At 40.6% G+C, this 18,772-nt stretch overlaps 1 protein-coding gene across 1 annotated transcript in view; it reads right to left on the bottom strand.

Annotated features, from left to right (window-relative positions):
• The window catches only part of fars2 (phenylalanyl-tRNA synthetase 2, mitochondrial), a 164,826-nt gene that overhangs the window by 54,474 nt on the left and 91,580 nt on the right, over nt 1-18,772 (bottom strand). The window contains exon 6 of the mRNA XM_058401681.1: nt 7,655-7,806. Coding sequence (XP_058257664.1) covers nt 7,655-7,806 — 152 coding nt within the window. The remainder of the gene's footprint in view (nt 1-7,654; nt 7,807-18,772) is intronic.

Genomic DNA, 18,772 nt, shown 5'->3' with positions numbered 1-18,772 from the left:
GAGCGCAGAAACCTGGTTAGAGCCGCTAAAATCCAACGTTGCTCGAACACAAACGTTTGCGGCAAATCTGCTTCATGGCGTTTCTCACCTGCCTAGAGCTTTCACCGCTAACAGCAGTGACGGCAAGCAGCGAACCCTGCAGTCACCACGCTGAGGGATTGTCTACACGCTGAGAAATAAGACGGAGGAAATGAACGAGCTTATGGCTAGGCTTGGCAAGCGCTGTGCCACAAGAAAGCTCAGTCCCTTTCTTCGCAGGGATGCCATGAGCATATGAGCATGAGTGGACACATACGAAGTACAGACCAGCAGGTTCCTATTTATAATAGTTCATCTGCTTGAAATAGATGCTGGTATAGTCTGAAAGAAAGTGAAAAAATGTCTGACAAATACTGTACACTGACAAAAGAATACAGTTAAATTTATGGCAGACGCTCTTATCCAGACCGACTTATTTATACAACTGAGCAGATGAGGGTTAAAGGCCTTGCTCAGAGGCCCAGAAGTGGCACCTTCTGATCAGTGAACCTTCTGATCAGTATTCCAACACCTTAACCACTGAACAGAAAGTAAAGACCCTGCAATACAAACTTGTGCATTTTAAAGTATGTTCTCTGACAAAAAGTTCTTCATAATTGAATTTTCCTCACAGTTATACGTGGCCACTTAACAGAGGTTTTCATTCATTCAGGAGAAAATTGCTTTCAAGAAATAACTAATTATGAGTGTTTTAACAACTGGAGAGTTGCTTTAATTGAAAAGTCAGATCCCTGTGGCTATTGATTTTACAAAGCTCATGAACTCTTTCAATCACACACACACACACACAATGTTTAAATACTTTTTTGCCTCACAAAAACCAGGGCAATAACCAACCCCCGCTAGAGCCAGGCATCTTCTATTTTAAAACCAAAAAGACGCTGAAGATGCACATAAAGGCAACGAAGGCACACTAAGAGTTCACCATGATGTTTATTCGAAAAACAAGACTAGACAAAGCTATAGATTTTTTTTTTTCAGATCACAGACAGTCTGGGAAAAAATGCATGCTATTTTCTGCACTGAAGCAGCCTTTTTAAAAAAAAAAAAAAAAGAAAGAAAGAAAAGAAAGAAAGAAAAAGAAAGGAAGAAAACAAACGGCTAAGTCTATCTAATAAGCTGTAACAGCTAGAAAATTTCTTAGCATGTTAATATTGGCAAAAAAGCTTTGCTTAAAATGCTGATTTCTCAAAAAAAATGAGGACTGAAGAATATCTACCTAACCAAATCTTCAAACTGAGAATAGGAAAATAATTAAAGCGTTTACTAATTGGGAAGAAAATTCTGAACAAAATAATGAGAAAAAGAGGGTGGAGTCGCTTTTTTGTACCACAGACCTCAAGCCGTGGGATTCTCGGAAAACTGGGAAGTCTGACTGGCATGTTAAAACACATTAATTTATCACTCTTATTTTTCTTTAGTGAATATTTTCATTTAAGCATATTTGTTGCTTGCATTTTACCTGTTCTAATTACTCTAATTAATTATTTTCATCCATCCTTCCATCCATTTTCTATACCCGCTTTATTTTTAATTAGGGTCACGGGGGTCTGCTGGAGCCTATCCCAGCACACAAGGGGAAAAACTTCCTGAGATGATATGGAACTTCAAGGAAAAACTCCCTGAGATGATATGAGGAAAAAATCTTGAGAGGAACTAGGCACAGACAGGAACCCATCCTCATTTGGGTGACACTGGACAGTAAAAAAAAAACCTCTTTCTTTCTTTCTTTCTTTCTTTCTTTCTTTCTTTTATTTATTTATTGTGATTAATAAAAATACTTATTTAGGCAATAAATAATAATAATAATTATTATTATTATCCACAGAGAAAGGCCCCTAATAATAATAATAATAATAATAATAATAATAACTATTATTATTATTATTATTATTGTTGTTCTTGTGATATATCTGCTATATCTCTACAAGTGCAACGAGTACAGCAAACTATTTCACATTTAATTGAAAAATCGATCAGCATTGCATACGAAAAACAATTCTCAATGTGTATTTCTCACACATGGAATACAAAAACTGTGGCAAGCTTCGCTCTTAACACAAGTTCTTCATACCAATCACAGCAAATTGTAAACAATAATTATAAGATTGGTGTCCCTGCTGATTGTTTTCGGTAAGTGGCATATTAAAAGTGTGTCACAGCAGGAGAGACGGCTGTGCATTGGAAGGCTGTTACGGCAACACACGTGTATGGAAACACACTGCATTTCCTTGACATAATGGTGTCACGGTGCAAAAAAAACCAAACAAACAAAAAAAAAAAACAATACGCAACAGTCACAAAATGAATGAAGAAACAAACCAAGCCAGGTCTATGTGACATGCTGGAGCTGAACATAGACTTGGCTGGCTTTGAAGTTCCACAAAGGCAGTAACCCGATCTCAGAATCGAACCAGGGACCTTGAAGGCAGCAGTGCTGTACCTACACTGGAGCTGCAGTCTAGAACTAAAGTGTGAATAACCTCTGGATAAATAAAGAAGACAAAGGAAATGACTTTAGTGTGTAATGTTTCATTATCCCAAGCAACAATAATGGCTCTTTGTGAACCTTGAACCGTTCTTCTTATAATCAAAAGTACATGGACACATGGCTATCACAACATGGCATAGCCCTCACTTTCCTTGGCAAGCTTTCCATTAGATATTGGAGCATGGCTGTGGGGATTTGTGTTCATTTGGCTACAAGAGCATTAGTGAGATCAGACATTGAGGAGGTCTGGGGTGCGGTCGGTGTTCCAGTTCATCCCAAAGGTGTTCAGTGGGGTTGAGTCAGGGTCAGGGGTTCTTTGTTCTTCCACTTCAACCGTAAACACTGTGTCATCATGGAGCTTGTTTTGTGTACTGGGACAAGTTTTCAGCCCCTTAGCTCAAGTGAAGGGAATGCTAGAGCATCCAGTGACATTCCACAAGATTCTGTGTGCCAACAGTATGGCTGTGATCGTCAGATATCTGCAAACATCTGATGTGTATAACATTTACATTTCATTTACATTTCTGATGACAACTAGGCACTTGAAGGTCAATGGCCTTGCTCAGGGGTCCAGCAGTAGCAGCTTGGTGGACCAGGGATTTGAACTCACAACCTTCCAATCAACACCTTAACCACAAAGCTACCACATCCCATATATGTATACTGATATAGCCAAAGAAGAGTGTGTATTTCAAAAGCAAGCTTTCCTTCAGCAGTTCTGACAGCGCAACCGTTGTCTTCATCATCCTAATCATTATATTACCAGACTGCAAATGTGCTGAGTCAACTACTGCAATACAGCAAAAAAAAAAGTGCGGATATCAGGGCATTACTTTATTTCCAGAAAACGACATTTTTCCAAAGGTCACTGCGCAACAGGGCCAGTCGAGACGTGATGGTCCATCCTCTGTCATTACTCATGGTGTTTGAGGACAGAAGGAAAGGACGGAGGTGACTACGAGCAGAAACGTCCGCCCTCTTCGGGCAAATACGATAATGCAGAGTTCTGCAGCAAAACACGCTGTTACAGGCACATGTAGCTTTCTACTCAAACTCTCACACATACACACATGTAGAAACAAGAACAGGTGACCAGACACACTGATGAGACAAAAAAAGAAACAAGTAGGAAACTCTCATATAGCCACATTAGGAAGATGAAATTAGGGAAAAGCACATATACAGACAAACGTATAATAATGACTGTGCTGCTCTGCGCCCCAGCACGGACTCTCATCACCTCTGTTTGCCTTCTTATTTATGGATGTCATTAAAGCAGAGGGAGGGAAAAGCTGCTATTTAAAAAAGATTAAGAGCGAGGACAGAGATAAATGCTTGCAGTCTTTCTTTTTACGCACTGCAGGTCCTGGATCTTTCTCTTTGCCTCTCTTTCTTTCTCTCTCTCTCTCTCTCTCTCTCTCTCTCACTCACTCACACACACCCATGAGTGAACTCCTCCCTATCAGAATGGATATCAAAGGGGCAAAACAGGGTCAAAGCGAGAAAAAATAGGAGCAAGAACAGGAGAGCTAATGTGTTCGGTGCCTAATAAAGCGAGTGTGATATCTGAAACATCAGATAGTTCAAAATGGAGCCACTGAGAGCGCTTAAGCCCGCCTCCATCTGTCATTAACACTGAACCTAACTGCACAATTGTCTCACACTCCACAACATCAACACACCCTAATGCTACCACCATTAGCACAAAGAGCACATCAGGACATAAATTGGCAATCAAACAGGAAGTCAGAGGTGATCATTGATCGTTAAATATACTGTCGCAAATAATCAGGAGTATAAGCGTCCACGTCTACAGTGATGCTTACTGCAAGAAGAAAACATAAACCTGTGCTTTATTTGTGCATTTAACCTTTTGTATCTTCAGCCTTTTGAGCGATGAAGACGCCTGCATTCAGAGTGAAATAAAGTGTGTATTTGGATATGAAGTTAAGACACATACATTGACCAACTTCAGATGTGGCCCGAGCAAACTTCATCGTTTTCTTCATAATCAATTCAATCAACTGGGCCCTGTTCGGCTTCAGTCTGAAAGGTTTATGGTTACCATGTGAGAGATGGTTGCACTCTGAGTGGAGAGGATGGAGACAGAGTGCTGCGATGGTAACAGTGGAGAGACTACAATGCTCAATAAACTCATTAAGAAAACAGAACAATCGATGGGTTGACTCTTGACCCCTGAAAGGAGTGGCAAAAAGGAAGTGGGGTTGAGCCTAATGACACGCTAGACAAAGTTCAGACAGTGTTCATGCCAGACAACGTCTCCCAGCTCGTCATGCCTAAAACTGCAAATAGTATTAAGGATCAAACAATAACAAACAATACAGTCATTCAAGCTAACTGCTGACAGACTGCACAACCCATTCACTGTTCATGAGTTCAACAATCCAAAGAGACATCACAAGCCAGTGTCCCCAAGACTTTACTTAAAAAAGAAACTCTCCAATGCAAGGTTCTTAATAAACCTTTTAAAGGGAACACTGAGGGACTTTTTTAACCAATGCAGGTTATGTGTAAATATCAGCCATAACATTAAAACCACCTGCCTAATATCATGTAGGTCCCCCTTGTGCCACCAAAACAGGTCTGAGCCATGGAGACATGAACTCCACGAGACCTCTGAAGGTGTGCTGTGGTCTCTGGCACTAAGACATCAGCAGCATATCCTTTAAGTCCTGTACGCTGTGAGGTGGGACCTCCAGGGATCAGACTTGTTTGTGCAGCACAACCCACAGATGCTCAATCAGACTGAGATCTGGGGAATGTGGAGGTCAAATCAACACCTTGAATCCTCGTCATGACAACTTTTTTGCAGTGTGGCAGAGCGCATTATTCTGCTGAAAGAGACAACTGCCATTAAAGAATACCATTAGTGGTTTATAATGTATAGGTAGGTGTTATGTATCCAAATAACACATATAGTGTTACAGAATCACACACATAGTGCATCCTGGTGCCATCTCTTTCTCAAGTAATGCACACACATCTGACCATGATTCCTCAGGCCAGACCACCTTCTTTAATTGCTTTACTGCCCAGTTCCTGTGCTCACATGCCCATTGTAGGCACTGCTCGCATTTTTGGTGGAGGACAGCGGTCAGCATGGGTACACTGTCCAATGTAGCAGCTCCATACACAGAAAGCTGTAATGCACTGTGTGTTCTGACACATTTCTATCAAAGCCAGCAACTTTTTCAGCAATTTGTTCTACAGTAGCTCTTCTGTGGGATCAGACCAGATGGCTAGCCTTCACTCCCAATAAGCGCCTATAAGCCTTGGTTGCTCATGACCCTGTGTTGTTTCACCAGTAGTCCTTACTTGGACCACTGCCTAATATATCCCAAATATATTAAAATGGTCATATACAGCACTGTACACAATCAACAGCATGTAATGCAAAAATTAAGACCCACAAAGTGACAGTGCACAATAAATACAATACAGAGCATTGTACAACATAGTGTAGTGTGTGGTGTATGACAATTAACTCTAGCAGCATAGCAGAGCTTGAGTTATAGAAACAAAGCAAAAGCGCTGTAACTTATAAAAGGTAGGTAATATATTCAATATATTGTAGATGTGTGCTAGAGAACAAAGGGATGAAAATCATTTTGGATTAGTGATCATACACAGCGGTAATGCATGTTGATGATAATCTGACAGTACAAATATTTGCAGACTTGACGCAGACAAGGCTGTGTAAAACAACAAACCAGACTAAATCACCTGCACTAATTGTTAGCACTTGTGTATGGGAGGCAGGGTTCAGTGCCCTTGTGGGCATCAAATGAAAATAGTGATCTAGATCAGGCAGGATGAAATGCATGATTCAAATAACACCTCCTGACTTTGATAAGCTCCAGTGTGACCCTCAAGGCCAGCCCTCTCATTAGACACGGTGAGTGCAGAGTCCATTCTAGTGTGGGCACTGTTTAGTAAAATGCAATGTGTGAAACAAACGTGTTAAACATTAGAATGATCTTTAAATGTTTGCAGGAATGCAATAAATGTGCAGCAAATTGTAAAGAACTGTTGAGATCAGTTTCAAAAATCAGCTTTTATAGTAATGCACTATAAATCAGGATTTGGCCCCTGAACAACAAAAGTTTGAAAACCCCTGATTGAAGATTCCTTTAGAAGAACGAAGCAAAATCCCATAGAAATTAGAAAGAAGCTTTCCTTCCATTCTTCACATTATCCATCCATCCTTACTTCAACGCTCCATTCATCCTGCTTCCAATACATCTATAATTATTTCAGTCCTCCATTCATCCTGCTTCCAATTCATCTATCCATTTTCCTTCCCTCCTTCCTTTCTTCCATCTTACTATCTATTTTTCAACCTTCCTTTCCTCCATCCTTCCATCTATCCATCCATCCATCCATTTCCTAAAGAGCTTAGATTTTACATGAGAGTTTCTATGAATGTATCTTGGTGTCTTACTACTATATCTGTCTGTCTGTCTGCCCATCCGTCCATCCATCCATCTGCCCATCTATCTATTTCTATGAATGTATCTAGGTGTCTAACTACTCTGTCTGTCCGTCTGTCTGTCTGTCCGTCTGTCTGTCTGTCTGTCTGTCTGTCTGTCTGTCTGTCTGTCTATCTATCTATCTATCTATCTATCTATCTATCTATCTATCTATCTATCTATCCATCTATCTGATATTCTACAAATAGAATACTCAATACTTTTGGTGACTTGACAAGGGCTCCTTGAAAGTTCTTTAGATTGTTAAAACTTCTATCTTTATCAAGGTGTTCTAACTTTTTACGTTTGTCCCAGAGGGTCAAAAAACCAAAAAAATCCCTTTAAGGAGCTAGATGGAAGATTTTTTTTTCTAAAGAACACAGAGATTTCAGATGTATTTGATACTGATGGAACTGCACACTGGGGATGAAAGCAAGGTTCCTGTTGAATGTACATGCTTGAGTTTAAGCCTCGACACTTATTCATGTGGAAACACTTTTCATTATAAACATAATCATAAAACTGGTTTAAAATTTGTCTGGAATTGAATTTTTGGTGTTCTTATTTTAGTTTACTGAGCACTAGTACAGCCCCTTCATGCAATAATAAACAGTAATCTAACAAAAGCTCTTACTTTGGATGAGTAAACTGGTCCTGCAGAGTGACCTTCTCCACCAGATCTCCTCCGATGCTGCGCACCAAATCGTAGAAGTCGTTCTCCGTGTAGCCTTCAGCCGGCAGCCAGAAGGAGATGTCGTTGAAGAGCGGTGGGTATTTACTGAGGGCCTGAGACACACACACACAGAAACACAATCAGCGTGCTAATACAGAAGCTGAGACTTACGCTCACTCATGCATATCTCACACCTCTAGTTAATGCATCATGATGATTTAGCCGAGCAATAAACACAGCGAAATGAAAGAGGTAATCAGTAGATTAGTGTTTCTCATCAGTAATTAATTCTAATATAATAATAAATTACAACTTTCTACTGTACCACTTTATTAGGGATATATGATCCGGCTGGATGATCTAGAAGAAGGACAGTGGAGACAAACTGTCTTAAAAGCAAGCTGTCATCAGGCCAGGTGACTCAGAACTACGCTCTTGGAAAAAAGTTCAACCCAACTTGAGGGAATTTTTCATGGTTCTAGGCAGAACCTTACCACAGAGCATTCAGGAAATATTTTAAATAGAGCTTCTTTAGAAAGCTAGGTTATTGGGGTCAGAGTGCAGGGTCAGCCATGATGGAGCATTAAGGGTTAAGGGCCTTGCTTAAGGGCCCAACTGTGGCAGCTGAGCGATGCTGGAACTTGAACCCAGAGCCTTAACCACTTGAGCTAGAACTGCTAACCTCAACAAATTCTTCCTTATTGCGAAAATCGAAACCTCCTGCACTGCAAAACCGAACAAAATCCTCTACAACTTTGCATTTTATTCAGTTTGGAAGTTAGGAGTTTGATTTTGCTGAAATTTTTTTTATATTAATCTAGACCTAACTTGGCAAGTTGCAGATATTTTCTAATATTTTTTAAATGAAAGCAACAAGGGTTCAAATGTTAAGTTATAGGTTTTGTTATTATATTTACATTACTAATGACTTATTTATAGCATTTCGCATTTTCACATTTCCTTTTCACCCATCCACTAATTTTATATAACCAAGACCATCAAAGCGGCCCTCTGAAGCCTGATACTTATTTCCTCCAGGTCACAAAACACTGCATGGATATACTGACAAAAGCACAAACCCATCCACTACAGCACACCATAATGACTAGCTGGGTGTGTTATTGTGGTCATTTGAGCCTGAATCCACAATGAGCTTAAGTGCATCCTTTACATCTGAATCCTAAAAAGACTATCAGAACATCTACAGCACTTTCTTCCCATCAGTTCTCAGCACCCATTTATGTCTTGATATATAGAAATAAATCAAATTATGAAACTGGAAAAACTGTCTATCTGGAGCATCAGAGAAAAAAAAATGAGGAAAAAAAAACACACATATTATAATGGTGGAGACAATTAGATTTGCTTTGGGTCTCTCTTCAGACAGAGGCATTAAGAAGAAAAACAACCCAGCCATAAAAGGCCTGAAAGATTATAGTGATACAGAATTACTAGGTGTTTCCGTAGAGGAGGGAGTCGTGGCTTTAATAGAGAACAAACAATTTTTTTTTTAAATCAGAGAATGAGAGAGAGAGAAAGAGAGAGAGAGATTATTTTCTTAAAGACGGCACGAGGAGGCCAAAAAATGAGAACTTTAAATGAGAGGGAGATTATCTATCCAACACACACAAATAAAAAATAACACCGTTTAACACAGAGCAGCCTTGAATAAATAGCAATGAGAAGCACATGTCCTGGATGTACTTGTCATTCCTCATAAGGTTCATTAAAAAGTTTTTTGGATAAGAGGCTTGAGCTCAGTGTTCAGGCTCAGTGAATAAGCGTACAGGGTGTGATGAGCGTGTCTCCATGTCTGTTCTTAAGCCCAGGGTTAAATTTGCACTTGCGCCTCAGGGCCAGTCTCCTGTAGAGCATGAAGTCCTTCTGTGAAGAGATAAGCCCTTCAACTCTTACCAGATCCTACCAAACACACATGATAAGGTGTTTACAAGCCTTTCTGTACAGAATACCAAGCAGAATGAGATGAAAGGAAGCTAATGCATGATAACGTGACCTTATAAATGTGATGTGTGTGTGTGTGTGTGTGTGGGTGGGTGTGGGTGTGTGTAGCTTCTAGAAACTGTGTGAATACTCAGAGAGAATTCTTATCATAGTTTTCACCTAACTATGGAGTAAGAAATTGTTAAAAGATCATAATAAATAAACCTGTCTGTTAAAATGGCAGGTAAAATATACGAAACCAAGATAAATCATGTCAAAACCTTTTTGGGGAAATTGTAATATATACTTTGATAAAGAATCATTTTAGGGAAAAAACGAAATATAAAAAATATATACAATATCCCGTTTGCATAAGTGTGCACGGAGATTTAGATTTTATATTCACACTGAATCTTTTTGGGTTGAGTCACTCAGCTGGACTCACCTTGACTTTTCTATTCCTCCTCATAAAAGAATTGTAACTCTGTCAGATTGGCTGGTCTTCCCCTGCACACAGCCCTCTTCAGGTCAGCCCACAGACTTTCAATTGGGTTTAGATCTGGACTCCGGCTGGGCTGTTCCAAAAACCGTGATCTTGTTTGTTGATTTAGAGGTACGATTCAGGTCATGGTCATGCTGAAGGGTGAAATTCCTCTTCATCTTAAGAGTTTTAGCAGGAGCTGTAAAGGGTTTGTGGAGCTATTCATTATAAAGCCCCAGTTTTAGCCGAACAAAAGCAGCCCTAAAGAATGATACTGCCACCATTATGCTTCGTCTTAGAGATGGTGTTCATTTGGTGATGTGCGGGGGTTTGGTTCTTTCTGTACTGTTGCAAAAAGGTTCAGCTTTGGTCTGATCAGACCTTAATATATTATTTCATGCAGCTTTGGGAGATTGGATATATTTTTGATAGATTTATCCATTCTTGGATTTTTTTTTAAAAGGCTAAAAAAAGGCTTCTTTCAGGCCACCCTACCCCATAGCCCAAATATATGAAGAATTAAGGAGATCTTTGTCACATGTAGGGAGCAACCAGTTCTTGCCAGAAATTGCTGCAGTGTTGCTGTAGACCTCTTGGCAGCCTGCCTGGAGGAACTTCCTGTTCTTATTAATGTCACTGTGCCATATTTTCTCCTCTGGTTGATTACTGTCTTTCTAGTGTTCCATGCTATATCCAATAACTTGGGAGAATTTTTGTAGATCCCATACCAGCTTTTGTAAGTCTAAGGTTTTTCCAGTTGGATGGTCAGGAAACTCCTATTGGAATGGCTGTACTTGTATTTGGTTAATGAGTCTCTTTCATTCATGGCGAATAGTATTTACTGTGAGTTTGAAGTATTAAATGAAGATTGGGTACAGCCAGAGATTGAGCTTATTATCTACTCTATAGCATACACCGACCAGGTATAACATTATGAGCAGTGACAGGTGACAAATGAATAAGACTGATGATCTCCTCATCATGGCACCTGTTAGTGGGTGGGATATATTAGGCAGAAAGTGAACATTTTGTCCTCAAAGTTGATGTGTTAGAAGCAGGGAAAAGGAAAGGGCCAAATTGTGATGGCTAGAGCACTGGATCAGGGCATCTCCAAAACTGCAGCTCTTGTGGGGTGTTCCCAGTCTGTAGTGGTCAGTATCTATCAAAAGTGGTCCAAGGAAGGAACAGTGGTGAACCGGCGACAGGGTCGCACGTGGGGAGCGAAGGCTGGCCCGTGTGATCCGATCCAACAGACAAGCTACTGTTGCTCAAATTGCTGAAGAAGTTAATGCTGGTTCTGACAGAAAGGTGTCAGAATACACAATGTAATGAGTCAGGGCAGGTGGTCATAATGTTATGCCTGATCGGTGTATACCTACGACCAAAAAGAAAAAAAATAAATGTAACTATGGTAAGGCTGAATCTATAAATAATACAGATATCATTAATACTCTATCAGAGATTAAATGCACTAAAAAATAAATTACAAAACTAATTACATAAAAATAGGTCAGCTCCATTCAGCATTCATAAAAAAAAAAAAAAAACCCAGAACAGAACAGTACTGAGAAACCAGCTCTTTCCTGTTCCCTTTTCCAAAGGTACAGTCTCAGTGTCTCTGCTGCTCCCTCTGATATGACGACACCAGTAGAAATGCCCAAGCTCATCAAAGTAAGAGGATGAGTGGGAATCGGTGATAAAGATCCAACTGACACTGGCCCGGATAACCTGCACTGGAAGTGGGACTCATTCATTTACATTCATTTCACACAAGGCATGATTTCCAGGCTTTTCTCCTTTCTTAGTGTCATAGAGAGCAGACAGAGGAGCAGCCAGTAACCTGGAGTCAACCAGTCCATCGAACCAAATGGAAATATATAAGATACGTGAATTTTAAGCAAAGAAATGGTCGATTTTGCAGCTTAACTAATTGAACATAATAGTAATCTACGTATCTATGCTGTAAATAAACATTTTTAATTGTTGTCCAGACACCTAACACACAAATGACTACACACTATTAAGCTCCTCCCATAACTGGCTCACGATACATCTAATATAGCTTGGTGTATTTTTAGTCTAATTAACCTATTTTAACATGTAAATCTGCTGTTCGATTTTGTTTTTAAAGCAGAATCTCATGAAGCAGAATCTCATGAAGTAGGTCATCTGATCTTGCCCAGCTTCACTGAAGAGAGTGAGCACAAGAGGAAAAGCTATTGTCAATATATATATAAAAAAAAAAAAAAAGAATAAGAGGGGAAGTTGTGGTGATTCAGACAGGATGGAGCTGCTGAGGATTTGTGCCAAGGACGAAATCATTCATGAGTGGAATGTGAATGATTACAATCTGGAAATGACTGGATGCAGTGAAAATGAGCAAATTCGGGAACAGATCCGGAGAGCGTGATGTAAGTACAGGCAAGACGGAGCAGGATTGTGGAAAATCATTATTTGGACTTTTGGATTATGGACTTTTAAGCAGGGTTTATAGTGTGCCATTGGAAAACCTGTACACTGTACCAAAGACGTTTTGGTCAAACGGCGCCAAATGGACATTATAACGGACATTATGAATTTTTTTTGTGATCCAGAATGAATTTTCCAATCCAGAATGGACATTATGACTTTTCGGTGATCCAAACTTGACATTGACAATTCTGTGACACAAAATGGACATTATGACTCTTCTGTGATCCAGAATGGACATCAAGACTTTTTTGTGATCCAGGCTGGACATTATGACAATTCTGTGATCCAGACTGGACATTATGACTCTTCTTTGATCTAGACTGGACATTATGACTCTTCTTTGATCCAGACTGGACATTATGACAATTCTGTGACACAAAATGGACATTATGACTCTTCTGTGATCCGAACTGGACATTATGACTTTTTGTGACCCAAAATGGACATTATGACTCTTCTGTGATCCGGACTGGACATTATGACAATTCTGTGATCCAGACTGGACATTAAGACTCTTCTGTGATCCAGAATGGACATTATGACTTTTTTGTAATCCAGACTGGACATTATGACTCTTCTGTGATCCAGACTGGACATTTAGATTTTTCCCATAACTCAAAAGTGACATGAGTTTTTTTGTTATCCAGACTGGACATTAAGACTTTTCTGTGATCTAGACTGGACATTATTACTCTTCTGTGATCTAGACTGGACATTATGACTTTTTTTGTGACCAAGAATGGATATTATGACTCTTCTGTGATCCAGACTGGACATTAAGACTTTTCTGTGATGCAGAATGGACATTATGACACTTCTGTGATCCAGACTGGACATTATGACTCTTCTGTGATCCAGAATGGACATTATGACTTTTTTTTGTAATCCAGACTGGACATTATGACTCTTCTGTGATCCAGACTGGACTTTTAGATGTTTCCGTAGCCCAAAAGTGACATTAGGACTTTTTTGTTATCCAGACTGAACATTAAGACTCTTCTGTGATCCAGACTGGACATTAAGACTCTTCTGTGATCCAGACTGGACATTAAGACTCTTCTCTGACATTATGACATTTCTCCCTAGATTTTCTATTATACATTAGACTAATAGAATACTGCAACGTGTACATATTACTATGTCAGTGACCTACATATTTGTATTGTAAGTGACTAAGAACCAAAAGAATATTCTTTGCACTGACATACAGGTCTAGTGGGAGGTGTTGTTACAGGAAAATAATCCATGCTGAGATGGTGTCATCTGGCCCAATGCAAATTTATACTCGAAGCATGATTTTGCGTGTGCATGCAGAAGCCAAAGCAATACGAGTGGCTTCATTCACACGCTTGCTGTGTAGCTGTTGTACATCTGGAAGATTTAAAAGCGCCATTCACTAGACAGCAAGTCAGGGCCAAAAAAGCTCTGTCTGTTAGTTTCTGTAAAATCAAACAGAACTAAAACTTTTTGTGCTATTGTCATGACTGTTGTCTGACCTTATATTCAAAAGCATTACTAATCTAAAAAATCAAGAAGGCTGGCATGCAAAACTGTCCATCTTTGATATGTCCAGCATTAATTTGTAGTATAAAGAAATTAAACAAAAAAAGGAGACAGAAGGACAGGCATAGAAGGTCATGCTGGGGTTCAGAGCCCCTTTGTCACCATCCTGACACACACAGGAATTTTTATCATATACACTATATTGCCAAAAGTATTCGCTCACCCATCCAAATAATCAGAATCAGGTGTTCCAATCACTTCCATGGCCACAGGTGTATAAAATCAAGCACCTAGGCATGCAGACTGTTTTTACAAACATTTGTGAAAGAATGGGTCGCTCTCAGGAGCTCAGTGAATTCCAGCGTGGAACTGTGATAGGATGCCACCTGTGCAACAAATCCAGTCGTGAAATTTCCTCGCTCCTAAATATTCCACAGTCAACTGTCAGCTGTATTATAAGAACGTGGAAGTGTTTGGGAACGACAGCAACTCAGCCACGAAGTGGTAGGCCACGTAAACTGACGGAGCGGGGTCAGCGGATGCTGAGGCGCATAGTGCGAAGAGGTCGCCAACTTTCTGCAGAGTCAATCGCTACAGACCTCCAAACTTCATGTGGCCTTCAGATTAGCTCAAGAACAGTGCGCAGAGAGCTTCATGGAATGGGTTTCCATGGCCGAGCAGCTGCATCCAAGCCATACATCACCAAGTGCAATGCAAAGCATCGGATGCAGTGGTGTAAAGCACGCCGCCACTGGACTCTAGAGCAGTGGAGACGCGTTCTCTGGAGTGACGAATCGCGCTTCTCCATCTGGTAATCTGATGGACGAGTCTGGGTTTGGCGGTTGCCAGGAGAACGGTACTTGTCTGACTGCATTGTGCCAAGTGTAAAGTTTGGTGGAGGGGGGGATTATGGTGTGGGGTTGTTTTTCAGGAGCTGGGCTTGGCCCCTTAGTTCCAGTGAAAGGAACTCTGAATGCTTCAGCATACCAAGACATTTTGGACAATTCCATGCTCTCAACTTTGTGGGAACAGTTTGGAGCTGGCCCCTTCCTCTTCCAACATGACTGTGCACCAGTGCACAAAGAAAGGTCCATAAAGACATGGATGACAGAGTCTGGTGTGGATGAACTTGACTGGCCTGCACAGAGTCCTGACCTCAACCCGATAGAACACCTTTGGGATGAATTAGAGCGGAGACTGAGAGCCAGGCCTTCTCGTCCAACATCAGTGTGTGACCTCACAAATGCGCTTCTGGAAGAATGGTCAAAAATTCCCATAAACACACTCCTAAACCTTGTGGACAGCCTTCCCAGAAGAGTTGAAGCTGTTATAGCTGCAAAGGGTGGACTGACGTCATATTGAACCCTATGGATTAGGAATGGGATGTCACTTAAGTTCATATGTGAGTCAAGGCAGGTGAGCGAATACTTTTGGCAACATAGTGTATTTTCTGACATAAAGATCACATTATCACACGTTTTGTTGTAGAATTTGGCCAAGAATTTCCTGGGATCATCTCATAGATTGCGACAAATGGCACAAGGCTGAAAGCTGGCATAGTGTGTGAGCTTCAAGAGGACATGTCGACTCTTGCACTCTCTTTCACTCAGCTGTGTTTGTGAGACCACAGCAAACACAGACAGCCTACTGAGCCTGTTGTCATACTTCGTATATATACAACAGAGAGAGAGAGAGAGAGAGAGAGAGAGAGAGAGGAATACAGAAAGATTGGGATAGAATGAGAAAGAGAGACAGGGAGAGAGAGAGAGAGAGAGAGAGAGAGAGAGAGAGAGAAGAATACAGAAAGACTGGGACAGAATGAGAAAGAGAGACAGGGAGAGGTAGACAGAGAGAGGGAGAGAGATAGAGAGAGAGTGAGCAAGAGAGAGAGAGAGAGAGAGAGAGAGAGAGAGAGGAATACAGAAAGACTAGGATAAAATGAAAGAGAGAGACAAGGGGGGAGAGGAAGTGAGAAAGACTGTGATAAAAAGAGAAGGATAAAGAGGTAGGAAGAGAGGAATACAGAAATACAGAAAGACTGGGATAGAATGAAAAAGAGAGACGGGGGAGAGGAATACAGAAAAACTGGGATAGAGAGAGAGCGAGAGAGAGAGAGAGAGAGAGAGAGAGGAGTACAGAAAGACTGGGATAGAATGAAAAAAAGAGATGGGGAGAGGGGGAGAGACAGAGAGAGACAGAGAGAGAGAGAGGGAGAGGAGTACAGAAAGACTGGGATAGAATGAAAAAGAGAGACAGGGGGGGGTACATGACACACAACACATCACACATCTGCTCCGCTGGTTACTGGAAGCTCTGCTGTTCCTCTGTGTGTTTCTCCCGGAAAACTCACAAAGTGGAAACAATAAATACATTAAAAGACCAGACAGGCAGACAAGTGCATCCCTCCTTCTCCTTCTCTCTCTCTCTCTCTCTCTCTCTCTCTCTCTGTATATAATGGTCAGTGGGCAGAGACGGAGATGAGCTGAGGAATGACATGCAGCTAGAGACCAAAGGTGATCACTCACACACTCACACACACACACACACACACACACAGAACTCCACTCTGCAAGGCCACTACACTGCCTGTATCAGCCTTCCACACACCAATACACACTCACACGCTTCACTACGCTTAATAAAATAACTAATAAATGGATTTCAGCCAACTTCATGTGCGTAGTTTGTCATGTTTTACAAGTAATGCTGGCTCAGACTGAAAGATTTTGGCAGGAGCAAACAGTGAACTGAACACCTGTTGAGTTTCACGATCCACACACACACACACACACATACATCTGAAGAGCACAAATTCGACTAGAGTAGTAAAACGTCCATATTTTTTTGATAAATTTAGAACACAACAAACCAGGTTTTGGATGAAAAACAAACACTGCCTAAAATCAATCAGGCCTTCATGTTGTTTTTAAATCACCGAAAATTTCCAAAAAATTATCAGAAGAAAGAAAAAAAGAAAGAAAGAAGAAATAGCCTTTATTTGTCATGTATACATTACAGCACAATGAAATTTTTTCTTAACATATCCCATTCTTGGAGGTTGGGGTCAGAGTGCAGGGTCAGACCTTGCTCAAGGGCCCAACGGTGGCAACTTGGCAGTGCTGGGGCTTGAACCCCCGACCTTCCGGTCAACGACCCAGAGCCTTAACCACTTGAGCCGCCACCACCACCCCATGGGGTGGGCGTGGTCGGCCCAATGTTATTACATCATAAAATTGAACAGCCTATTGTGTTCCAATAGGCAAAAGAAGTGGGAGGAGTAACCGGGAATTAGGACACAAATAACAATGGTCTAAAAAACCTTCCACAATGTGAAATATTGGCATTTTCTAATAGATAGTTCTAAAAAAAACTACAGAATTTTGCATCACACAATAAAGCAGCCTATCATCTTTCAATATGCAAATGGAGACCTTCATCTACAAGAGCTTTTTATGAGAAACGGGTGGGGCATATAGGGTATAATGGTAGATGTGCATATATATTGAATTTGTTTGCAAAATTATAAACTCTTGTGCTTTTTTCAACACTTTTTATGGAACCCATCTGGTGTTATGCAAAAGACAAAGCGGGCAGACAGAGAGAGGATTAGGAAGCAGATAAACAAAGAGCACATGGCTATATAAACACAACATGACAGGAACTAAATACTAACACAAAAGCAAGGTTATTCATACTGGAAGCTGCAGCGCACACAGAAATTGTACATAATACATTCAGGGGACTTTTTATACTGGCATTTTAGTGAAAAAGAGCAGGGTTAGTATGAAAAAATGGTAATGTGAAAGCTGTCATGTGGAACAGGAAGTGCACCACGATACCAAACCCGAGACTACCTGCAGGAGGTGGTGTTAGTTCAGACGTGAACACAACTCGTACTCGGGTTTGCATTTGACAGTAACCTGTGTGTGTGTGTGTGTGTGTGTGTTTTAGCCTATGATGACATCTTTAGTTTCCACAACCCATTTGTAGGATTAGTTGGCGAATGTTGTGGGACACAGAAGAGGTGAGGAACCATACTACGCATTAACAGCAGCAAAATAAGTAAAGGAAAGCGAGCCATGTTGTGTTGTGCTTGTGTGTTTGTGATGACGTAAGATGAACGCAAACGCACCGGCGTTCAATAGAATCAAATGAGACTGAAACCAGACCGACGCCGCTCATGCCGCTCGAACTTTGATGTTCAGACTGCAGTAAACGTGCCCGGTGTGAAAAGCACCTTAGAGTACCCCTGAAGTCAAAAGGAGATTTGTCCACAGTTAGAAGCATTTCAGTTTACCGGGTTTTTCTGTTGGAAAACTATCCAGCTAATGATAGAGCAGTTAGGATTAATGGGGGAAACTTTAGTAGGGCAGGATGTGTAAATAACTCTGAACATAAATCAAGAAATCTTATTTGTGATGATCTGTGAAAAGTGTGAGCTAGTTTCCTAGCAAATGGAAATCACATGGATAGATCAAGCGTTTTATTAAGGATTTTTCTTCAGGAAATAAACTAACTGTCTGTCTGTCTGTCTGTCTGTCTGTCTGTCTGTCTCTCTGTCAATCAATCTATCAGTCAATCTATCAGTCTATCTATCAGTCTATCTATCAGTCTATCTATCTATCTATCTATCTATCTATCTATCTATCTATCTATCTATCTATCTATCTATCTATCTATCT

Source organism: Hemibagrus wyckioides, linkage group LG01 (genome assembly GCF_019097595.1).
Source record: "Hemibagrus wyckioides isolate EC202008001 linkage group LG01, SWU_Hwy_1.0, whole genome shotgun sequence".
Taxonomy (NCBI): Eukaryota; Metazoa; Chordata; class Actinopteri; order Siluriformes; family Bagridae; genus Hemibagrus; species Hemibagrus wyckioides.
The sequence above is the reverse complement of the archived record's forward strand: the minus strand, read 5'-3'. Positions and strand labels throughout refer to the sequence as shown.